The sequence below is a fragment of the Stegostoma tigrinum genome, chromosome 18 (genome assembly GCF_030684315.1).
Source record: "Stegostoma tigrinum isolate sSteTig4 chromosome 18, sSteTig4.hap1, whole genome shotgun sequence".
Classification (NCBI taxonomy): Eukaryota; Metazoa; Chordata; class Chondrichthyes; order Orectolobiformes; family Stegostomatidae; genus Stegostoma; species Stegostoma tigrinum.
The window spans coordinates 59,114,144-59,131,177 of NC_081371.1; the positions used below are offsets into that span (position 1 = coordinate 59,114,144).

A 17,034-nucleotide genomic window follows, 5' to 3' on the forward strand; every position below is an offset into this window, starting at 1 on the left:
CAATTTGGATCCACAATTGGCTTGATGGTAGGAAGCAGAAGGTAATAGTGGAAGGATGCTTGTCTGACTGGAGGCCTGTGGCTGGTGGTGTGCCTCAGGAGTCAGTGCTGGGCCCATTTCTGTTTGTTGTCCATATCAACGATTTGGATGAAAATGCACAAGGCATAATTCTTAAGTTTGCGTATGACATTGAAATAGGTGGTATTGTGGACAGTGAGGAAGGTATTCAGTAATTGCAACAGGATCTTGATCAGCTGGGGAATTGGGCCAAGAAATGGCAAATGGAGTTTAATATAAATAAGTGTGAGGGTGTGGCATTTGGAAAGTCACATCAAGGTAGGAGTTTCATGGTGAATGGTAGGGCCTTATGGAGTGTAGTGGAACAGAGGGACCTTGGAGTCCAGGTGCATGGTTCTCTGAAAGTGGAGTCACAGGTAGACAGGGTCAGTCAGGAAGGCTTTCGGCACACGGGCCTTGATCAGTCAGGGTATTGGGTACAGAAGTTGGGAAGTTATGTTGCAGGTGTACATGAGGTTGGTGAGGCTGCACTTGATGTATTGTGCTCAGTTTTGGTCACCGTGCTATAGGAAGGATGTGATTAAACTGGAAAGAGTGCCGAAGAAATTTACAAGGATGTTACCAGGACCAAAGGGACTGAGTTATAGGGAGAGGTTGGACAAGCTAGGACTTTTTTCTTTAGAGCATGGGGGACTGTGGAGGGATCTTATTGAAGTGTATAAGATGATGAGAGGCATGAATAGGGTGAGTGCACTCCATCTGTTTCCCAGGGATGAGGAATCAAGGACTAGAGGCCATCAGTTTAAGGTAGGAGGGGAAAGAATACATGGGAACCTGAGGGGCATATGGAATGAGCTGCCAGTGGATGTAGTTGAGGTGGGTGTGTTAATAACATTTAAAAGACATTTGGATGAATGCATGGATAGGAAAGGTTTAGAGGGATATGGGCCAAATGCAGGGAAATGGGTTCAGCATGGACCAGTTTGGGCCAAAGGGCCTGTCTCTGTGCAGTAGGACTCGATGACTCTATGCTAAAATGCCCACAGCGTCCAGCAATGTGCAGGCTAGGTGAATTAGCCATGGGAAATGCAGGGAGAGGGCAGCAAGCTGGGTCTGTGTGGGATGCTCTTTGGAGGGTCAGTGCGGACTTGAAGGGCCGAATGGCCTGTATCCACGCTGTAGGGATTCTATAACTGAAGCCCCTCATCCCCCAGCACCTCAGTGTTGTTGGTGAAAGTGTGACATTTTGCTTCCGGTGGCTGCGGAGCAAATGCAGCCTGGATACCCATCAGAACTTTTTCAAGACTTCCCTGGAAAATATTAAAAGTTTAAATTTGGTAACTTCATAATCTCAAAACACCTCCATTGTTCACTAATCTGACTGAGTTGATTAGATACGAAGGAGCTCCTTGTTTGGATGCGTGGGACCTGTATTAAAGACTTCCGTTATGAGGCAACATTAATATGTCACTATAGCAACAGGCATTCTTTCCCATCTGATATCCCTTGCTAAATGAATATTTCCCACGTGTGTCTGCATTGCCTATTGACAGCAGGGCTGGAAATTAATCATACAGCCACAGTCACTGTCAGAAATTGCTGCACTGAAATGACTGAGCTGATTATATCACCAGCTTGCTGCTTATTTCACTCAATGCCTGAACTTCCCTCCCAACCGGTCGCATTTGGGTAACTCTGAGCACCATTGTGGTTAACCTTCATAATTCCCTCAAGCTGTTAGCACGAATGCATCTGGATTTCCCAGTTCACTATCCAGGACCAGCTGTGACTGAGAGGGTAACACTCTCTCTTGTCTCTTCCTCGCTCTGGAATTGTGGCGTCCCTGCATTGCCCTAAGAAGCCATTCGGCCCATTGAGCTTGCACCAACCTACCGAAGGAAATCCCACCCAGACCAAGGCCCTACCTTATCACCACAACCATACATGTCCCATGGCTAACCCACCCTGCCTGCCCGTCCCTGGACACTATGGGCAATTTAGCACGCCCTATCCACCCTAGGCTGCACATCTTTGGACTGCAGAAGGAAAATAGACCACCGGGAGGTAACCCATGTACACCATAACAAACAGAAGCAGAAATTAAGCCATTCAGCCCATCAAGTCTCCTCCACCATTCAATCATGGCTGATAAGTTCCTCAACCCCATTCCCCCACTTTCTCCCCGTAACCCTTGATCCCGTTGACAATCAAGAACCCATCTATCTCAGTCTTAAACGTACTCAATGACCTGGCCTCCACAGCTTTCTGTGGCCGTGAATTCCATAGATTCACCACTCTCTGGCTGAAGAGGTTTCTTCTTATCTCCGTTCTAAAAGGCCTTCCCTTTACTCTGAGGCTGTGCCCTCAGGTCCTAGTCTCCCAAACCAAAGGAGGGGAATATGCAAACTCCAGACGCATAGTTACGCCAAGGATGGAACTGAACCCAGGACTCCAAGCACTGTGGGGCAGCAGTGCTAACCACTGAGCCACTGTGGCAGCAGGGAGGGGAGCCTGGACTGGTGTACATCTGTCTCCAATCACACAACAGTTTGGTTGACTCTGAACTGTCCTCTTGGCAATAATGGATCGGTAATGAATGTCGGTCTAGCACGGACACTCCTGTGAGTCAAACACAAATTCCAGGCCTATGAACCAATGCTGCAATGGGATCAGGCCACACCCTCGGAGGGTCAGTACGAGGGAGTGCCGCATTGTCGGAGGGTCAGTGCTGAGGGAGTGCCGCACTGTCGGAGGGTCAGTGCTGAGGGAGTGCCGCATTGTCGGAGGGTCAGTGCTGAGGGAGTGCCGCACTGTCGGAGGGTCAGTGCTGAGGGAGCGCCGCACTGTCGGAGGGTCAGTACTGAGGGAGCGCCTCACTGTCAGAGGGTCAGTACTGAGGGAGTGCCTCACTGTCGGAGGGTCGGTGCTGAGGGAGCGCTGCACTGTCCGAGGGTCAGTGCTGAGGGAGTGCCGCACTGTCGGAGGGTCAGTGCTGAGGGAGTGCCGCACTGTCAGAGGGTCAGTGCTGAGGGAGTGCTGCACTGTCGGAGGGTCAGTGCTGAGGGAGCGCCGCACTGTCGGAGGGTCAGTGCTGAGGGTGTGCCGCACTGTCAGTGGGTCAGTACTGAGGAAGCGCCGCACTGTCAGAGGGTCAGTGCTGAGGGAGTGCCGCACTGTCGGAGGGTCAGTGCTGAGGGAGTGCTGCACTGTCGGAGGGTCAGTGCTGAGGGAGCGCTGCACTGTCGGAGGGTCAGTGCTGAGGGTGTGCCGCACTGTCAGTGGGTCAGTGCTGAGGGAGTGCCGCACTGTCGGAGGGTCAGTGCTGAGGGAGTGCCGCACTGTCGGAGGGTCAGTGCTGAGGGTGTGCTGCAGTGCCTATGAAGATCCTGAGTTTAGGCATGATGCTGCACCAATGCAGTATTTCTTTCCATCTGAGGATTTATGCAATAAAGAAGCAACATCACTGCAGAACAGAAGACAGCGAAAACTTGTGGATAACACCTTCCTAAACCACACAAAGACACAAAGCACTTATGAATTTAATATTTGATTTGAAGTGCAGTTGGAGATTTGCACAGTTCCAATTAAACCACAAAAGCAGCAATGCCCTGTCACCTGTGCAGACCTCATTGTAACATGGTGCCAAGTTTTTGTCACATTTTGTTCTGAAAATGAATTCCAGTGCCTCCATTTTAATCATCTTATAGTTAGCCTGGAGATTCGCCGAGTATTTCATACCTACATTCTGCATTCTTTCACACTGTCAAAGAATTCTGAGGAATGGCAGAAGGAGATTAATTTAGATAAAGGTGAGGTGTTGCAGGACCTACACAGAAAATGTTGAGGCCCTGGGGAGTGGTATAGAACAAAGAGATCTATGGCTAGGGGTTCATAGCTCCTTGATAATGGAGTCACAGGTAGAGAAGGTGGTGAAGAAGACTTTTGGCATGCTTCCCTTCATTGGTCAGAGCACTGAGTGTCGGAGTTGGGACATCTCATTGCAGCTGTACAAGACACGGACAGGCCTGTTTCCATGTTGTAGACCTTTATGACTCTAAGTAGACATGTTTAGATGAGGGGGTAGAAATCTTTGAAATTCTCTTCCCTGGGGTATGCCGTAAACACACAGTCATTGAATAAGTTCCAGGTGAAAATTACCGGGGGACTCCTGATTTACAAATGTGTGACTTACAAACAATTGCATTTGCAAAGGCGATCCCTTACAGGCACGGTCTGACATACAAACATGGCCCATACTTACAACATAATAATAAAGTGTGAAGCTGGATGAACACAGCAGGCCAAGCAGCATCTCAGGAGCACAAAAGCTGACATTTCGGGCCTAGAGCTCTCTGATGAAGGGTCTAGGCCCGAAACGTCAGCTTTTGTGTTCCTAAGGTGCTACTTGGCCTGCTGTGTTCATCCAGCTTCACACTTTATTATCTTGGATTCTCCAGCATCTGCAGTTCCCATTATCTCCCATACTTACAACAAGCTATTTTACATTGCCCTGCATTATGATCCGAACTGCAAACAAACTTGCGAATAATACCCATTCACAACCCAGGCACTGCCTGTATTAAATTTATAGATTAGTGGAGATTAAAGAGACTTCTAGATTACTGGAGACTCCAGATTAAAGAAATTGAGGAGTGTACAGATGGTGCAGGAAAATGAGGTCAACAATCAGCCATGATCTAGAAAGGTGGAGCAGGTTTGAGGGGCTAAATGGACCTAATCCTGCTGTACATTGAAATATATAAAATTCTTCAGGGATTGGGAGTTTAAATGCTGCTTCTCCAGGAGATTTAGAGAGGTATCAATTCAGAAGAAACAGGTAAGAAATGTAAGGCTGACATGAGTAGGAAGTTCTTCAATCAAAGTTGTGAATCTTTTGGATTATCTAACCCTGAGAGCTGTGGATGCTCAGGCATTGACCACATTCAGGAAAAAGGCCATTAAATGTCTAGGCATTAAAGATATCAAGGAGCCGATGGCTTTGACATCAAAGATCAGAAAAGGCCAATGTCCACAAATGCTCCAAACCCAAACTAAAGTCTCACAAACTCATGGTTTATTCATTGTTAGCGAATAATTATTCTATTCTCATTAAGAGTCAGCATAGTACAGGTCATAACTCGTGGAAAGCCTTCAGAGGCTAAATTTTAGCAACTGGCATGCGCTACCATTTCTCTGACACTGATGGCCAATGCTACATTCAGTACATCATTGGTAATGAGGAGTAAAGGGCTTGGCTTCTGACAGAGAGACAGTAAGAACGGTGGGACTGACCACAGAATGACGTTGTAGCCAGTCGACTTCGTTCAAGCGGTGGGGCCCACATGCTCCAGAGCCCATGGCATGCTGGGTACGTGACTCCCTGTAGAAAAGCAATGGACCATTTATAGCCTTTTTGGAAACAGAGCACATTAACAATCAGAGACAACACAGTGTGGAGCTGGAGGAACACAGCAGGCCAGGCAGCATCAGAGGACCAAGAAAGTGGGAGTTTCCGGTCAGGACCTTTCTTCAGGAACTTTCCTGCTCCTCTGATGCTGCCTGGCCTGCTGTGTTCGTCCAGCTCCACACTGTGTTATCTCTGACTCCAGCTTTGGCAGTTCTTAATATCTCACAGTAACATTCAGAACAGTATCTTACAGAATTGCTACAGTGCAAGAGGAGGCCATTCAGCCTATTGCGCCTGCTTCAGCTGATTAAATAGACATCATTCCCTAGTAACAATCTCCTGCGTTGTCCCCGTTCCCTTGCTCTCTATTTTCATCCAAATAACCGATGAATGCTCCTCTTGAATGCCCAAATTGAACCTGCCTCCACCACATTCCCAGGTACTGCATTTCAGGTCCTCGCTTATCACCGAATGATTTTTTTTTAAAATTTTCTCACATCACCCTTAATTCACATCACTTTAAATCTGTGCCCTCTCGTTCTTGTTCCTTTTGTGAATGGGAACAGTTTCTCCCTATCTACTCTGTCCAGCCCTGCTCAAATTTCGATCAAATCCCCTTTTGCCTTTTCTCTCCAAGGAGAACAGTCCCAAATTCTTCAACCTTTTATCTTTACTGAAGTTCCTCATCCCTCGAATCATTCTTGTAAATTCTTTCTGCACTCTCTCCTATAATATGCAGTATAATCCTACATATTGCAGCTGAGGTATAACAAGAACTCGCAGTAACAGAGAAAAGTTACACGTCGTCTTGGCTTGGACATAAATTGGGATCAGAGTTGTGGAATTCCCTTCCCAATAGCACAGTGTGCAGCTATGTCACATGTGCTGGGAAGTTTCAAGAAGGGAGTCTCAATACCACCTTCCCAAGAACGGTTAGGGTGGTCAATAAATGCAGGCTTGGCCTGCAAAGTTGACGTCCCAAGAATTCAGTCTGAATGTAGTATGTTCAAAGAGCTATTGTAATTTGTAGCTTTCAGCACAACTGACACTTAAGGCAACAAGGAAAATTGGTAACTGAGAAGATACTGAGTCGCCCCCAAACAAATCAAAACATTGGAACAGAATCTCAACCATATGGTCACTGTTATTATAGAATAGAATCCCTACAGCGTGGAATCAGGCCCTTCGGCCCAAAAGGTCCACACTGACAATCCCACCCAGACCCATCTCCCAATGACCTACCTCATCTACACACCCCTGAACACTACGGGCAATTTAGTACGGCCAATCCACTTAGCCTGCACATCTTTGGACTGTGGGAGAAAACCGGAGCAAACCCGCGCAGACACGGGGAGAATGAGAATGAGAAACTTCAGAGATGAGGCTGGATTGAAACAGTTGGGACAGTTCTCCTTGGAGAGAAAAAAGAGTGAGAGGAAATTTGATTGATATTTTCAAAATCACGGGCGGAATAAATAGAGAAGATAGGGAGAAACGAGAAAGCAGGAATGAGCAGGCATAGATTCAAGAGGATGTGCAAAAAAAAACATTTTTTTCACCCAGTGAGTAGTTAGGGTCCGAAATGCATGGCCTGGAAATGTGATACAGGCAGATTCTACTGAGGGTATTAGGTGGTTATTTGGATAGGAATAGTGTGCAAGAATATTAGGTTAAAGGCTGGAGATTGGCACCACAGTAATAAGAACTGGTGCGGGCACAGTGAGCCGAACCTATGATTCTGTAGAGCTTTCTTTATTCATTTATGGGATGTTGCACCTTGAGAAGGTGGGGGTGGACTGCCCTCTTGAACTGCTGCAGTCCATCTGTTGTGGGTTTATCCACAATGCCCTTAGGGACGGAATTCCAGAATTTTGACCCAGCGACAGGAAAGGAACGGCGATATATTTCCAAGTCAGGTGTTGAGTGGCTTGGAGGGGAATTTGCAAGGGATGGTGTTCCCATGTATCTACTGCCCTTGTCCTTCTAGATGGAAGTGGTCGTAGGTTTGAAAGGTGCTGTCTCAGGATCTTTGGTGAATTTCTGCAGCGCATCTTGTAGATAGTACACACTGCTGCTACTGAGTGTTGGTGGTGAAGGGAGTGGGATGTTTGTGGATGTGGTGCTAATCAAGCGGCTGCTTTGTCCTGGACGTTGTCAAGCTTCTTGAGTGTTGTTGGGGCTGCACCCATCCAGGCAAGTCGGGAGTGTTCCATCACACTCCCGATTCCTGGAATAATTAAGATAATCCTACTGTAAGGAGAAACATTGCCAGTCTGTCAGATCCTGATATATTTCCCAGCCTCAGAGTTTGAGAATGAAAGTACCAGCATTATTGTCTCACTCGAGCTCGTCACCTGTATCTAGGGGCTCCACAATCTGTTAATGAGGTTACAGAACAGGAGGCCACTCAGCCCATTGTAATGTACTACTTCTCTAACAGACCCATTATCATCTTCTTGTCCCTGCTCTTTCTCCATTCAGCCTATTACCCCTGAGATATATAAATAAACTATCGGGTCACACCAGGCATGAAGAAACACTAAATTTGGCATTTGAATGTCAAAGTAAGTCAAGGGAAATTTCTTTCTTGGCTTCTCATCTTTCTCAAAAGAAGTTGTGGTGGAGGAGGGGGTAAGAAATGCCATAGTTCAGCAAGAACACCTTGGCCATCCATGCCCCTGAGCTGTCTCACCGAAAGGGCATTGTTTCACCATCCCAGTGCCCGGCTGTTTTAAGTTCGAACACCTACCTCCACGAGACCCTGAAGTATCCTTACGAACAGGACACAGCCAAAGTGCACTCTTGCTGCTGATGGAATGAGCATGTTCAGTGTTGAAGTCAAGAAGATAGCAGCTCCAAAAACTCTAGGATTAAAAATCATACGGAAGGCCGTCAGACCATAACACACGGGCACAAAAATAGACCATTCAGCCCTTCACGTCTGCTCAGCCACTCAAGGGCTGATCTGATAATCCACTACTCCACTTTTTCCATAAAGACTTTTATTCCTTCCCTGATTATAAATCTATCTCAGTCTTGAATGTGGAGGTGATGGCCTAGTGGTATTATCACTGAGCTGTTCATCCAAAGACCCAGATAATGTATTAGGGGTGCGTGTTCGAATCCCACTACAGCAGATTGTGGAATAAAAATCTGGAATTAAGAATCTAATGATGGCCGTGAATCCATTGTGGATTGTCAGGGATCTGGTTCACTATTGCACTTTAGGGAAGGAAATCTACTATCCTTACCTGGTCTGGCCTATCAGTGACTCCAGGCCCACAGCAATGTGGTTGACTCTTAGCTGCCCTTGGGGCAATTAGGGATGGGTAATAAATGCTGCCCAGTCAGTGATGCCCTCATTCTGTGTATGAATAATACCTAAAGGCCCAGCCTGTTGTAGCAAAGGATTTCACAGACTCACTAGGCTCTGAGAGAAGAAATGCCTCTTCATCTCTGCTTTGAGTAGGTGACCCCTTATTCTGAGCCCCTTCCCCTGGCTCTAGCCTTTTCTGCAGCAGGAAAACAACCTCTCCTCGTTTACCCTGGCAAGTCTATGAAGAATCTTCAAAGGTAACAGGAGTTAGTTTGTCACTGGCATAAAAGAAAAATGCTGAAAATCTGAAACAAAATCAGAAATTATTGGAGAAACTCAGCAGCGTCTGTGGAGAGAGAAAGCGATTTAACGTTTTGAGATAACAAGGTGTAGAGCTGGATGAACACAGCGGACCAAGCAGCAGCAGTGGAGCAGGAAAGCTGACGTTTCGGGTCTGGAGCCTTCTTCAGAAAATAATGTTTTGAGTCTGGTATGATGTTTTCTCAGTGCATCAGTTATACAGCCATAGAGCCACACAGCATGGAAACAGATCTTTTGGCCCAAGCAGTCCAAACTGACCATAAACTAGTCCCATCTTTAGCCCATATCCCTTCAAATATTTCTTAAAAGTAAATCTAGAAATAGGCCTGAATCTTAGGAGCAGCTGCGAGATCCACCATGTTCTCTGCCCATGGCCTTAGAATCAGTTATGGTCAGTAATGTTCACTATGGGAGTAAACTTCACTGGCAACTGTGCCCAATTTAAAGGATCATTCAATATCATTGCTCGTTGCAATTTTCGCTTTAACACACAGCTGGTTGCTGAAGCAGTTGAGCGCTTGATGACATTATCAAAACTATTAGTTAAGATTGAAGGAATTGGAATTAGCTTACCACTTTATCTCAATTTTAAATCTGCTTCCACACACTCCAGTTTAGGGTCCTGATGGGATAACTCAGAACGCTCAACAACCCAGATTTTAACTGAGATAATGGAAACTGCAGATGCTGGAGAATCCACTGTTCAGGCTTGGCAAGCAGGGAACAAGGGATTTGATCTCGCCAGCCACCATTCTACTTGACAGCCTGTGTCCTTGATCTCCGCACTCACTTGGCAGGGGAACGCTCCATAGAAACTTTAGATGGGGATTCTGCAGCCAGGTTAGTGTTTTTGGAGCATGAGGGCAATCCGAATCTTTGGAGTTGATCAGAGGATTAGATAGGGTGGACAGTGAGAGCCTTTTTCCTCGGATGGTGATATCTAGCATGAGGAGACATAGCTTTAAATTGAGGGGTGATAGATATAGGACAGAGGTCAGAGGCAGGTTCTTTACTCAGAGAGTAGTAAGGGCGTGGAATGCCCTGCTTGCAACGGTAGTGGACTCCCCAACTTTAAGGGTATTTAAATGATCATTGGATAAACAGATGAATGATAATGGAATAGTGTAGGTTAGATGGGCTTCAGATTGATTTCACAGGCCGGCGCAACATTGAGGGCCGAAGGGCCTGTGCTGCGCTGTAATGTTTTATGTTTTATATTCTATGTTCTTTGGCAAGTTTGGGGCTGTGATTGTGTGTGGGAATCCCCTCGGTTCCTGGACTGGGACATTACCTAGTGGGAGATGGGACAAGGTAGGGGTAAGTGTGTAGCCTGGCACCACTCCTGTTCTCTAAGTCAACTAGCAGCACCATAAACCTCAGGGTTAACAATCCGAGGAAAACGCGGGCCAGGCTTAAATCTGGAAAGTACATTAGGATCTGAAGCATGCAGCATCATTATCATATTCAAACTGCCAGATCACCAGCCTAGAGAAAGTCTGGCACCTGACCCTTTCCCATTCCCAATATTAAACCCCAAGTGGGTGGTTTGGAGCTGGGCTCTAGATTCCATGCATGGTAATGGCACAGGATTGTTCCAGGAAGTAGGCATTCTCCAGTTCTCAGTCTCAAACTCCTATCAGTTAGATGAACAAGGGAGCAGAAAGAGGAGGCCATTCAGCCCCTCAAACATATTCTACCACTCACTTCTACAATGGCTTGTCTCCACCTCAATTCCTTGCCTTGATAGAGGCAAAAGAAAAAAGCTGCCAACTGCAGGCTTCAAATCTGCAACTGACTGGGAGCATTCTCATTCAAGAAAGTAACTCAAATTCTGAAGCTGGGTCACTGGACTAGAAATGTTAACACTGTTTCTAACTCCAGTTAGACCTGTCAGACCTGTTGAGTTTCTCCAGCATGCTCGGTGGTTTATTTCCTGCTTTCACCAAACTGGTCTTAGAATCTCCCTGCAGCACCTGGGAGTCTTCTCCCAAGAGGGGTGTAACCATCATATCTTGAGGAAATAAAGGCAGCAGCTATGCTGCCACAGTACAGTGTAATGTGACAGAAGTGATGACACAGATAGGTCAGTAAATTAACCTCAGGGTCCAACATTAGCCCAGTGTTGTGAGCGATCTGTTTCAGTTTCAGACACTGGCCAGGAAAGGAGATCTGTCAGTGAAGGTTAGGAAATAAAGCCTGTGGCAAGTTTAGTTGAAGGAAAACAATGGGTTAATTCTCACACACACCAGTTCTGAGGAAGGACCTGAAACGTTAACTCTGTTTTTCCCTTCACAGATGCTGCCAGACCTGCTGAGCTTTTCCAGCAACTTCTGTTTTTGTTCCTGATTTACAGCATCCACAGTTCTTTTGGTTTTTATTTAAGGGCTAATTCTCAGCTCCGCGCTGTTCTTGCCCAGCTGTTGAATGAGCTCACACCCAAATCCCATCAACAATATATGATTGCAGTGTGAACCATGTTTCGAACAACCCCAGGAGAAATTCACTGTGTGCACCTGAAGTATCCATCACAGGGTGAACAGAGCCCCTTAAGGTAATCTTCAAATTAAATTTCAAATGAACAAATGAATTATGCATTTCATTCTCAGCAGCTTCTCAAATGTTGCCTTCAGCTGATAGTAAGACAGCAATATTTACCAATACGCTGCAGGATGTGGGCCATTCAGCCCATCAAGCCTGCTCCACCGTTCAATGAGATCGCAGCTGGCCTGATAATCCTCAACTTCACTTTCCTGCCTTTTCCCTGTAACCCTCAATTCCTTTACTGATTAAAATCTGCCTGTTTCAAACCTGATTGTACTTAATGATTGGGCCTTGACAGCACTCTGTGGTAAAGAACTCCACTCCCTTGGAGAGAAGGAAGTACTCCCTATCTCTGTCTTAAACAAATGAGCCCCTTATTCTGACAAGATGCCCCCTGACCCTGGGCTCTTCCACAAGGGGAACCATTTTCCCTGTATCTACCCTGCCAAGTCCCCTCAGGATCTTCTACGGTTCAGAAGGTCACCTGTAAGATCTCTACGTTTAGTACCCATCAGTGAAAATGTGTGTCAGGCTTTCGCTTACAGCAGCCAGCACAGTGTGGGAATGCGTGATAATGGGAACTGCAGATGCTGGAGAATCCAAGATAACAAAGTGCGGAGCTGGATGAACACAGCAGGCCAAGCAGCATCTCAGGAGCACAAAAGCTGACATTTCGGGCCTAGACCCTTCATCAGAGAGGGAGATGGGGAGAGGGTTCTGGAATAAATAAGAAGAAGGGGGAGGCGGACCGAAGATGGAGAGAAAACTAGATAAGTAGAGAGGAGAGTATAGGTGGGGAGGTAGGGAGGGGATAGGTCAGTCCAGGGAAGACGGACAGGTCAAGTAGATGGGATGAGGTGGTAGGTAGGAAATGGAGGTGCGGCTTGAGGTGGGAGGAAGGGATGGGTGAGAGGAAGAACAGGTTAGGGAGGCAGAGACAGGCTGGACCGGTTTTGGGATGCAGTGGGGGGAGGGGACTAACTGGGTTGGTTTAGGGATGCAGTTGGGGAAGGGGAGATTTTGAAACTGGTGAAGTCCACATTGATACCATTGGACTGCAAGGTTCCCAAGCGGAATATGAGTTGCTGTTCCTGCAACCTTCGGGTGGCATCATTGTGGCACTGCAGGAGGCCCGAAATGGACATGTCATTTAAAGAATGGGAGGGGGAGTGGAAATGATTTGCGACTGGGAGGTGCAGTTGTTTATTGCGAACCGAGCAGAGGTGTTCTGCAAAGCGGTCCCCAAGCCAACAACTGCACCTCCCAGTCGCGAACCATTTCCACTCCCCCTCCCATTCCTCAGACGACATGTCCATCCTGGGCCACATCCTATTTCAAAGGGGTTTTATGGTTTTTATAATTGTTGTCCCATAGTGCTGGTGACTGGGCTTGGAGTCAGTAGATGCATCTTGAAGAGGTGTGTTATAACAAGCCCAAACAGGTATATTAAAACTATAGAAATGATCAGGGAAGTTTGAACAGACTAATGGTCTGGAAATAAAAGGAATTTCTGAGGGTGGCCAGATTGAGATCTTGAATGTAATGCAACAGTTTGATAAGTGAGGTCCTGAGAGGTTAATTCTCCTTTTGGTAAAATCAAATGCTAACTAGCTATAGACAGAAGATGCTGGCAATTCTGAAGAAGTTCCTTTATTCAGAGAATGGTAAGGAAGTGAAGTTCACTACCTCAGGGTGAAAGATATGTTTAAGAAGCCAGATAAGTGCATGAAGGTGAAAGGAATGGGAAATGGTGATGGGGCGCTGAGAGAGGTGGAGACAGGGATTTCAAATGGAGCACTGACGTCTATGTGGGGAGAAATCCAATAGCTCTCCTGCTCACTGATGAAGCCATATAATCTTCTACAGTCACCAGAACATGCATTTGTGTTTGACACCACATCAGGCAGGGTAATTTCAGCTCATTTCTATCGCATTGAATTGGACATAAATTGCCCATTCGCTGAATTAACATGGTCTAGTGTGGATTAAGCCTGGCAATGTTGTGGGTTAGCTTGGAGAGCTAGTGTGCACTACAGTGTGACACCAACAGCATGGTTTCAATTTCTGCATTGGTTGAGGTCACCATTGAAGGCCCTGCCTTTTTGACATTGCCCCTCACCTTCTGCATGGGTGACCCTCAGGTTAAACCCTTTTGCTCTAATGAGAGAGCGAGGTAACTCTATCTTTTAGAACATAGAACAGTACAGCACAGTACAGGCCTAAAATCTACCTAACCTCCACCCCTACCTTTATACTATCATCCATATGCCTATCTAATAGCTGCTTACATGCCCCTAATGAGGCCGACTCCACTACCCTCTCCGGCAATGCATTCCACGCCCTGATCACTCTCTGAGTAAAGAACCTACCTCTGATGTCTCCCCTGTAGCTACCTCCACTCTCTTTAAAACTGTGTCCCCACATAATAGCTACCTCCACCCTAGGAAAAGTCTCTGGCTGTCTACTCTATCTATACCTCTGATCATTTTGTACACCCCTATCAAGTCACCTCCCATCCTTCGCTGTTCTAAAGAGAAAAGCCCTAGCTCTCTCAGCCTTTCCTCGTAAGACCTTCCCTTCATTCCAGGCAACATCCTGGTAAATCTCCTCTGCACCTTTTCCAACGCTTCCACATCTTTCCTGTAATGAGGTGACCAGAACTGGACACAATACTCCAGATGTGGCTGAACCAGGGTTTTGTACAGCTGGAGCATAACTGCACAACTCTTGAACCTTAGTATAAATCGAACCAGCCCCGACCAATGGGAACGAAAGTCCAATTAATGAGGAAAGACCCCTGTGGTCAGTCAAGGGGTCCATTCACCATTTCTCTTGCATGTGGGCTGTTTACATCCTGGTCTGAATGAATGTGACTTCAAAGACTGTGGTCTCTATTAACTGGGCACTCTCTGGGCTTTCTCTGTGAGCAGTGCCATCTAGTGGCTATGGCAAGTTACACTTCACCATGTTACAGAGATAGAAAGAACTGTAGATGCTGGAGTCTGAGATAACACAGTGTGGAGCTAGAGAAACACAGCAGGCCAGGCAGCATCAGAGGAGCAGGAAGGCTGATGTTTCGGGTCAGGACCCATTTTCTGAAGAAAACTTTGCTGTTCCTCTGATGCTGCCTGGCCATTGTGTTCCTCCAGCTCCACACTGTGTCATCTCTTCACCGTGTTACTTATGCTTGCAAAGATAATTGACCTCAAATTTTATACAGTCAACGTGATTGAGCAGGGAAGTGTGGGGAGGGAATAGCAGAGTTTAGACTCCTCGGCCCCCAGGCAGGGGTACTGACAGGGAAGTAGTTATAAGCAAAAATAGAGGAGAGAAAGTTGGAGGAGAGCTAATCGTTCAAACAGTTATGGGACTGGAGAAGGTTACACAGAAGGTGGGAAGGGAATGAGAACATAAGGGATTTGAAAAACAAGGATAAAGATTTTAACATTGAGACGTTGAGGTACATAGGTAATGATAGGTTTACTGAGTTGGTGAAAGCCTGGCAGTTACAGTAAAGTATGGGAAAAGAGGAAGTTATTCACTTCAACAGGAAGAATATAAAAGCAGAGCATGATTTAAATGGAGAATGACTGCAGAATTCCAAGTTTTTCTCTTGCATGAGTCACAAGAGGTTAGTGTCTCAGAACAACAAAATTATAACATTGCAGAAGGAGGCCATTTGGCCCAATGCACCTGCACCGATTCTATCACCTACTGCCAATCTCCTCCCTTTTTCCCATTTCCCAGAAAACCATTACTGTCCAAAGTAAAATCCAATGTCCCTCTTGAATGCCTCAATTGAACCTGACTCCATCACATTTCCAGGCAGTACACTCTAGACCCTGGTTGCTTGCTGGGTGAAAATGTTTTTTTTTCTCACATCACTTTAAATCAAGTTATAAGTTTATTTTACAAGTGAAAACAGCCTTTCCCTGTCAGAAACCTACAGAAAATGTAGAGGGAAGTTCACAGATGATGTAAAATTGGTAAATATTGAAGAGGAGAGCTGTGACCTGCAGGTGGAGAGCACTGACTGGCCAACTGGTCAGAACGCTGGCAAACAGAATTCAACCTGGAAAAGTGTTAGGTGATGCTTTTGGGGAGGGTTAACAAGGTAAGGGACTACATTCTGAATGGTGGATCCCAGAGTATCCTGAAGATCAGAGAGACTTTATAGGAGCAAATTACTGCAGATGCTGGAACCTTACTGGAAATAACAAAGGGTGGCACGGTGGCTCAGCGGTTAGCACTGCAGCCTCACAGCATCATGGACCTGGGTTCGATTCCAGCCTCGGGTGACTGTCTGTATGGAGTTTGCACGTTCTCCCCGTGTCTGCGTGGGTTTCCTTCAGGTGTTCTGGTTTCCTCCCAGAGTCCAAAGATGTGCAGGCTAGGTGGACTGGTTATGCTAAATTGCTCATTGTGTTCAGGGATGTGGGATATGGGGGATAGGCCTGAGTGGGATGCTCCGAGGGTCAATGTGGACTTGTTGGGCTGAAGGGTCTGTTTCCACACTGTAGGGATTCAATGAACAACAAATGCTGGAAATCATAGCGGGTCAGACAACATCCACAAAAAGCTAATGTTTCAAGTTGAGATGACTCTTGAGCAGAGCTGATGTAGCCATATCAGCCCTGATAGAGTCATCTAGACTTGAAACGCTAGTTTGCTCTCTCTCCATTGATGCTGCCTGACCCACTGTGATCTCCAGCACTTTTTGTTTTCAGATCAGAGGGACTTTGGTGCGAGTAATCTCCAATCCCTGCAGTTGGCGGGGCAGTGGCATAAGCTGGTTACAAGCTCATACGGGATACTTCCTTTGCTGAGGCATCGAACACAAGATCAAGTAGTCTATGCTAGAACCGTTTAAAACGCTGGTTAGAACGCAACTGGAGTACTGTGAGCAGTTCTGGTCACCACGCTGGAGGAAGGATGTTAATGGGCTTAAAGAAAGCGCAGAGATTTACCAGGATGCTGATTGGGCTGGAAGGTCTGAGCAATGAGGAAAGAGTGGAGAGGCTGAGGTTGTTTCCATTGGAGAAGTGACGGTTGAGAGACGGCCAGATCGACATGTTTAAGATTATGGGAGAACATGATGGATATGAAGGCACATGTCACATTAACAGAGCAATCAATCCTCAGTTAATAGATGCTGCAAACCCTGCTGAGTTTCTCCAGCAACCTCTGTGTCAACCCAGTCTGACTTCACTGATTATTCTCTCCCCCAATGTTGACTGATATGTTGATCATTTCTAACCTTTCGTGATTTTAATTTGTAGCATTTTGCATTTTGGATTTGAAAATTTACCTTAGCCTGTATGTGTAGAACTTTGGGACATCCCGACATTATTTGCAAGTTCTGTGTTATACGAAGTGACCTAGAATAGCAGCTGAATATTGACTAACCTGATATTGTGAGTACAGTTGAAAC

General features: G+C 46.3%; 1 protein-coding gene across 1 annotated transcript in view; it reads right to left on the bottom strand.

The window, feature by feature from the left end:
- Positions 1 to 17,034, bottom strand: part of slc17a8 (solute carrier family 17 member 8) — a 67,317-nt gene that overhangs the window by 28,869 nt on the left and 21,414 nt on the right. Inside the window, exons 4-5 of the mRNA XM_048549227.2 lie at positions 8,175 to 8,289; positions 5,311 to 5,398 (exon numbers count right to left, since the gene is read on the bottom strand). Coding sequence (XP_048405184.1) covers positions 5,311 to 5,398; positions 8,175 to 8,289 — 203 coding nt within the window. The remainder of the gene's footprint in view (positions 1 to 5,310; positions 5,399 to 8,174; positions 8,290 to 17,034) is intronic.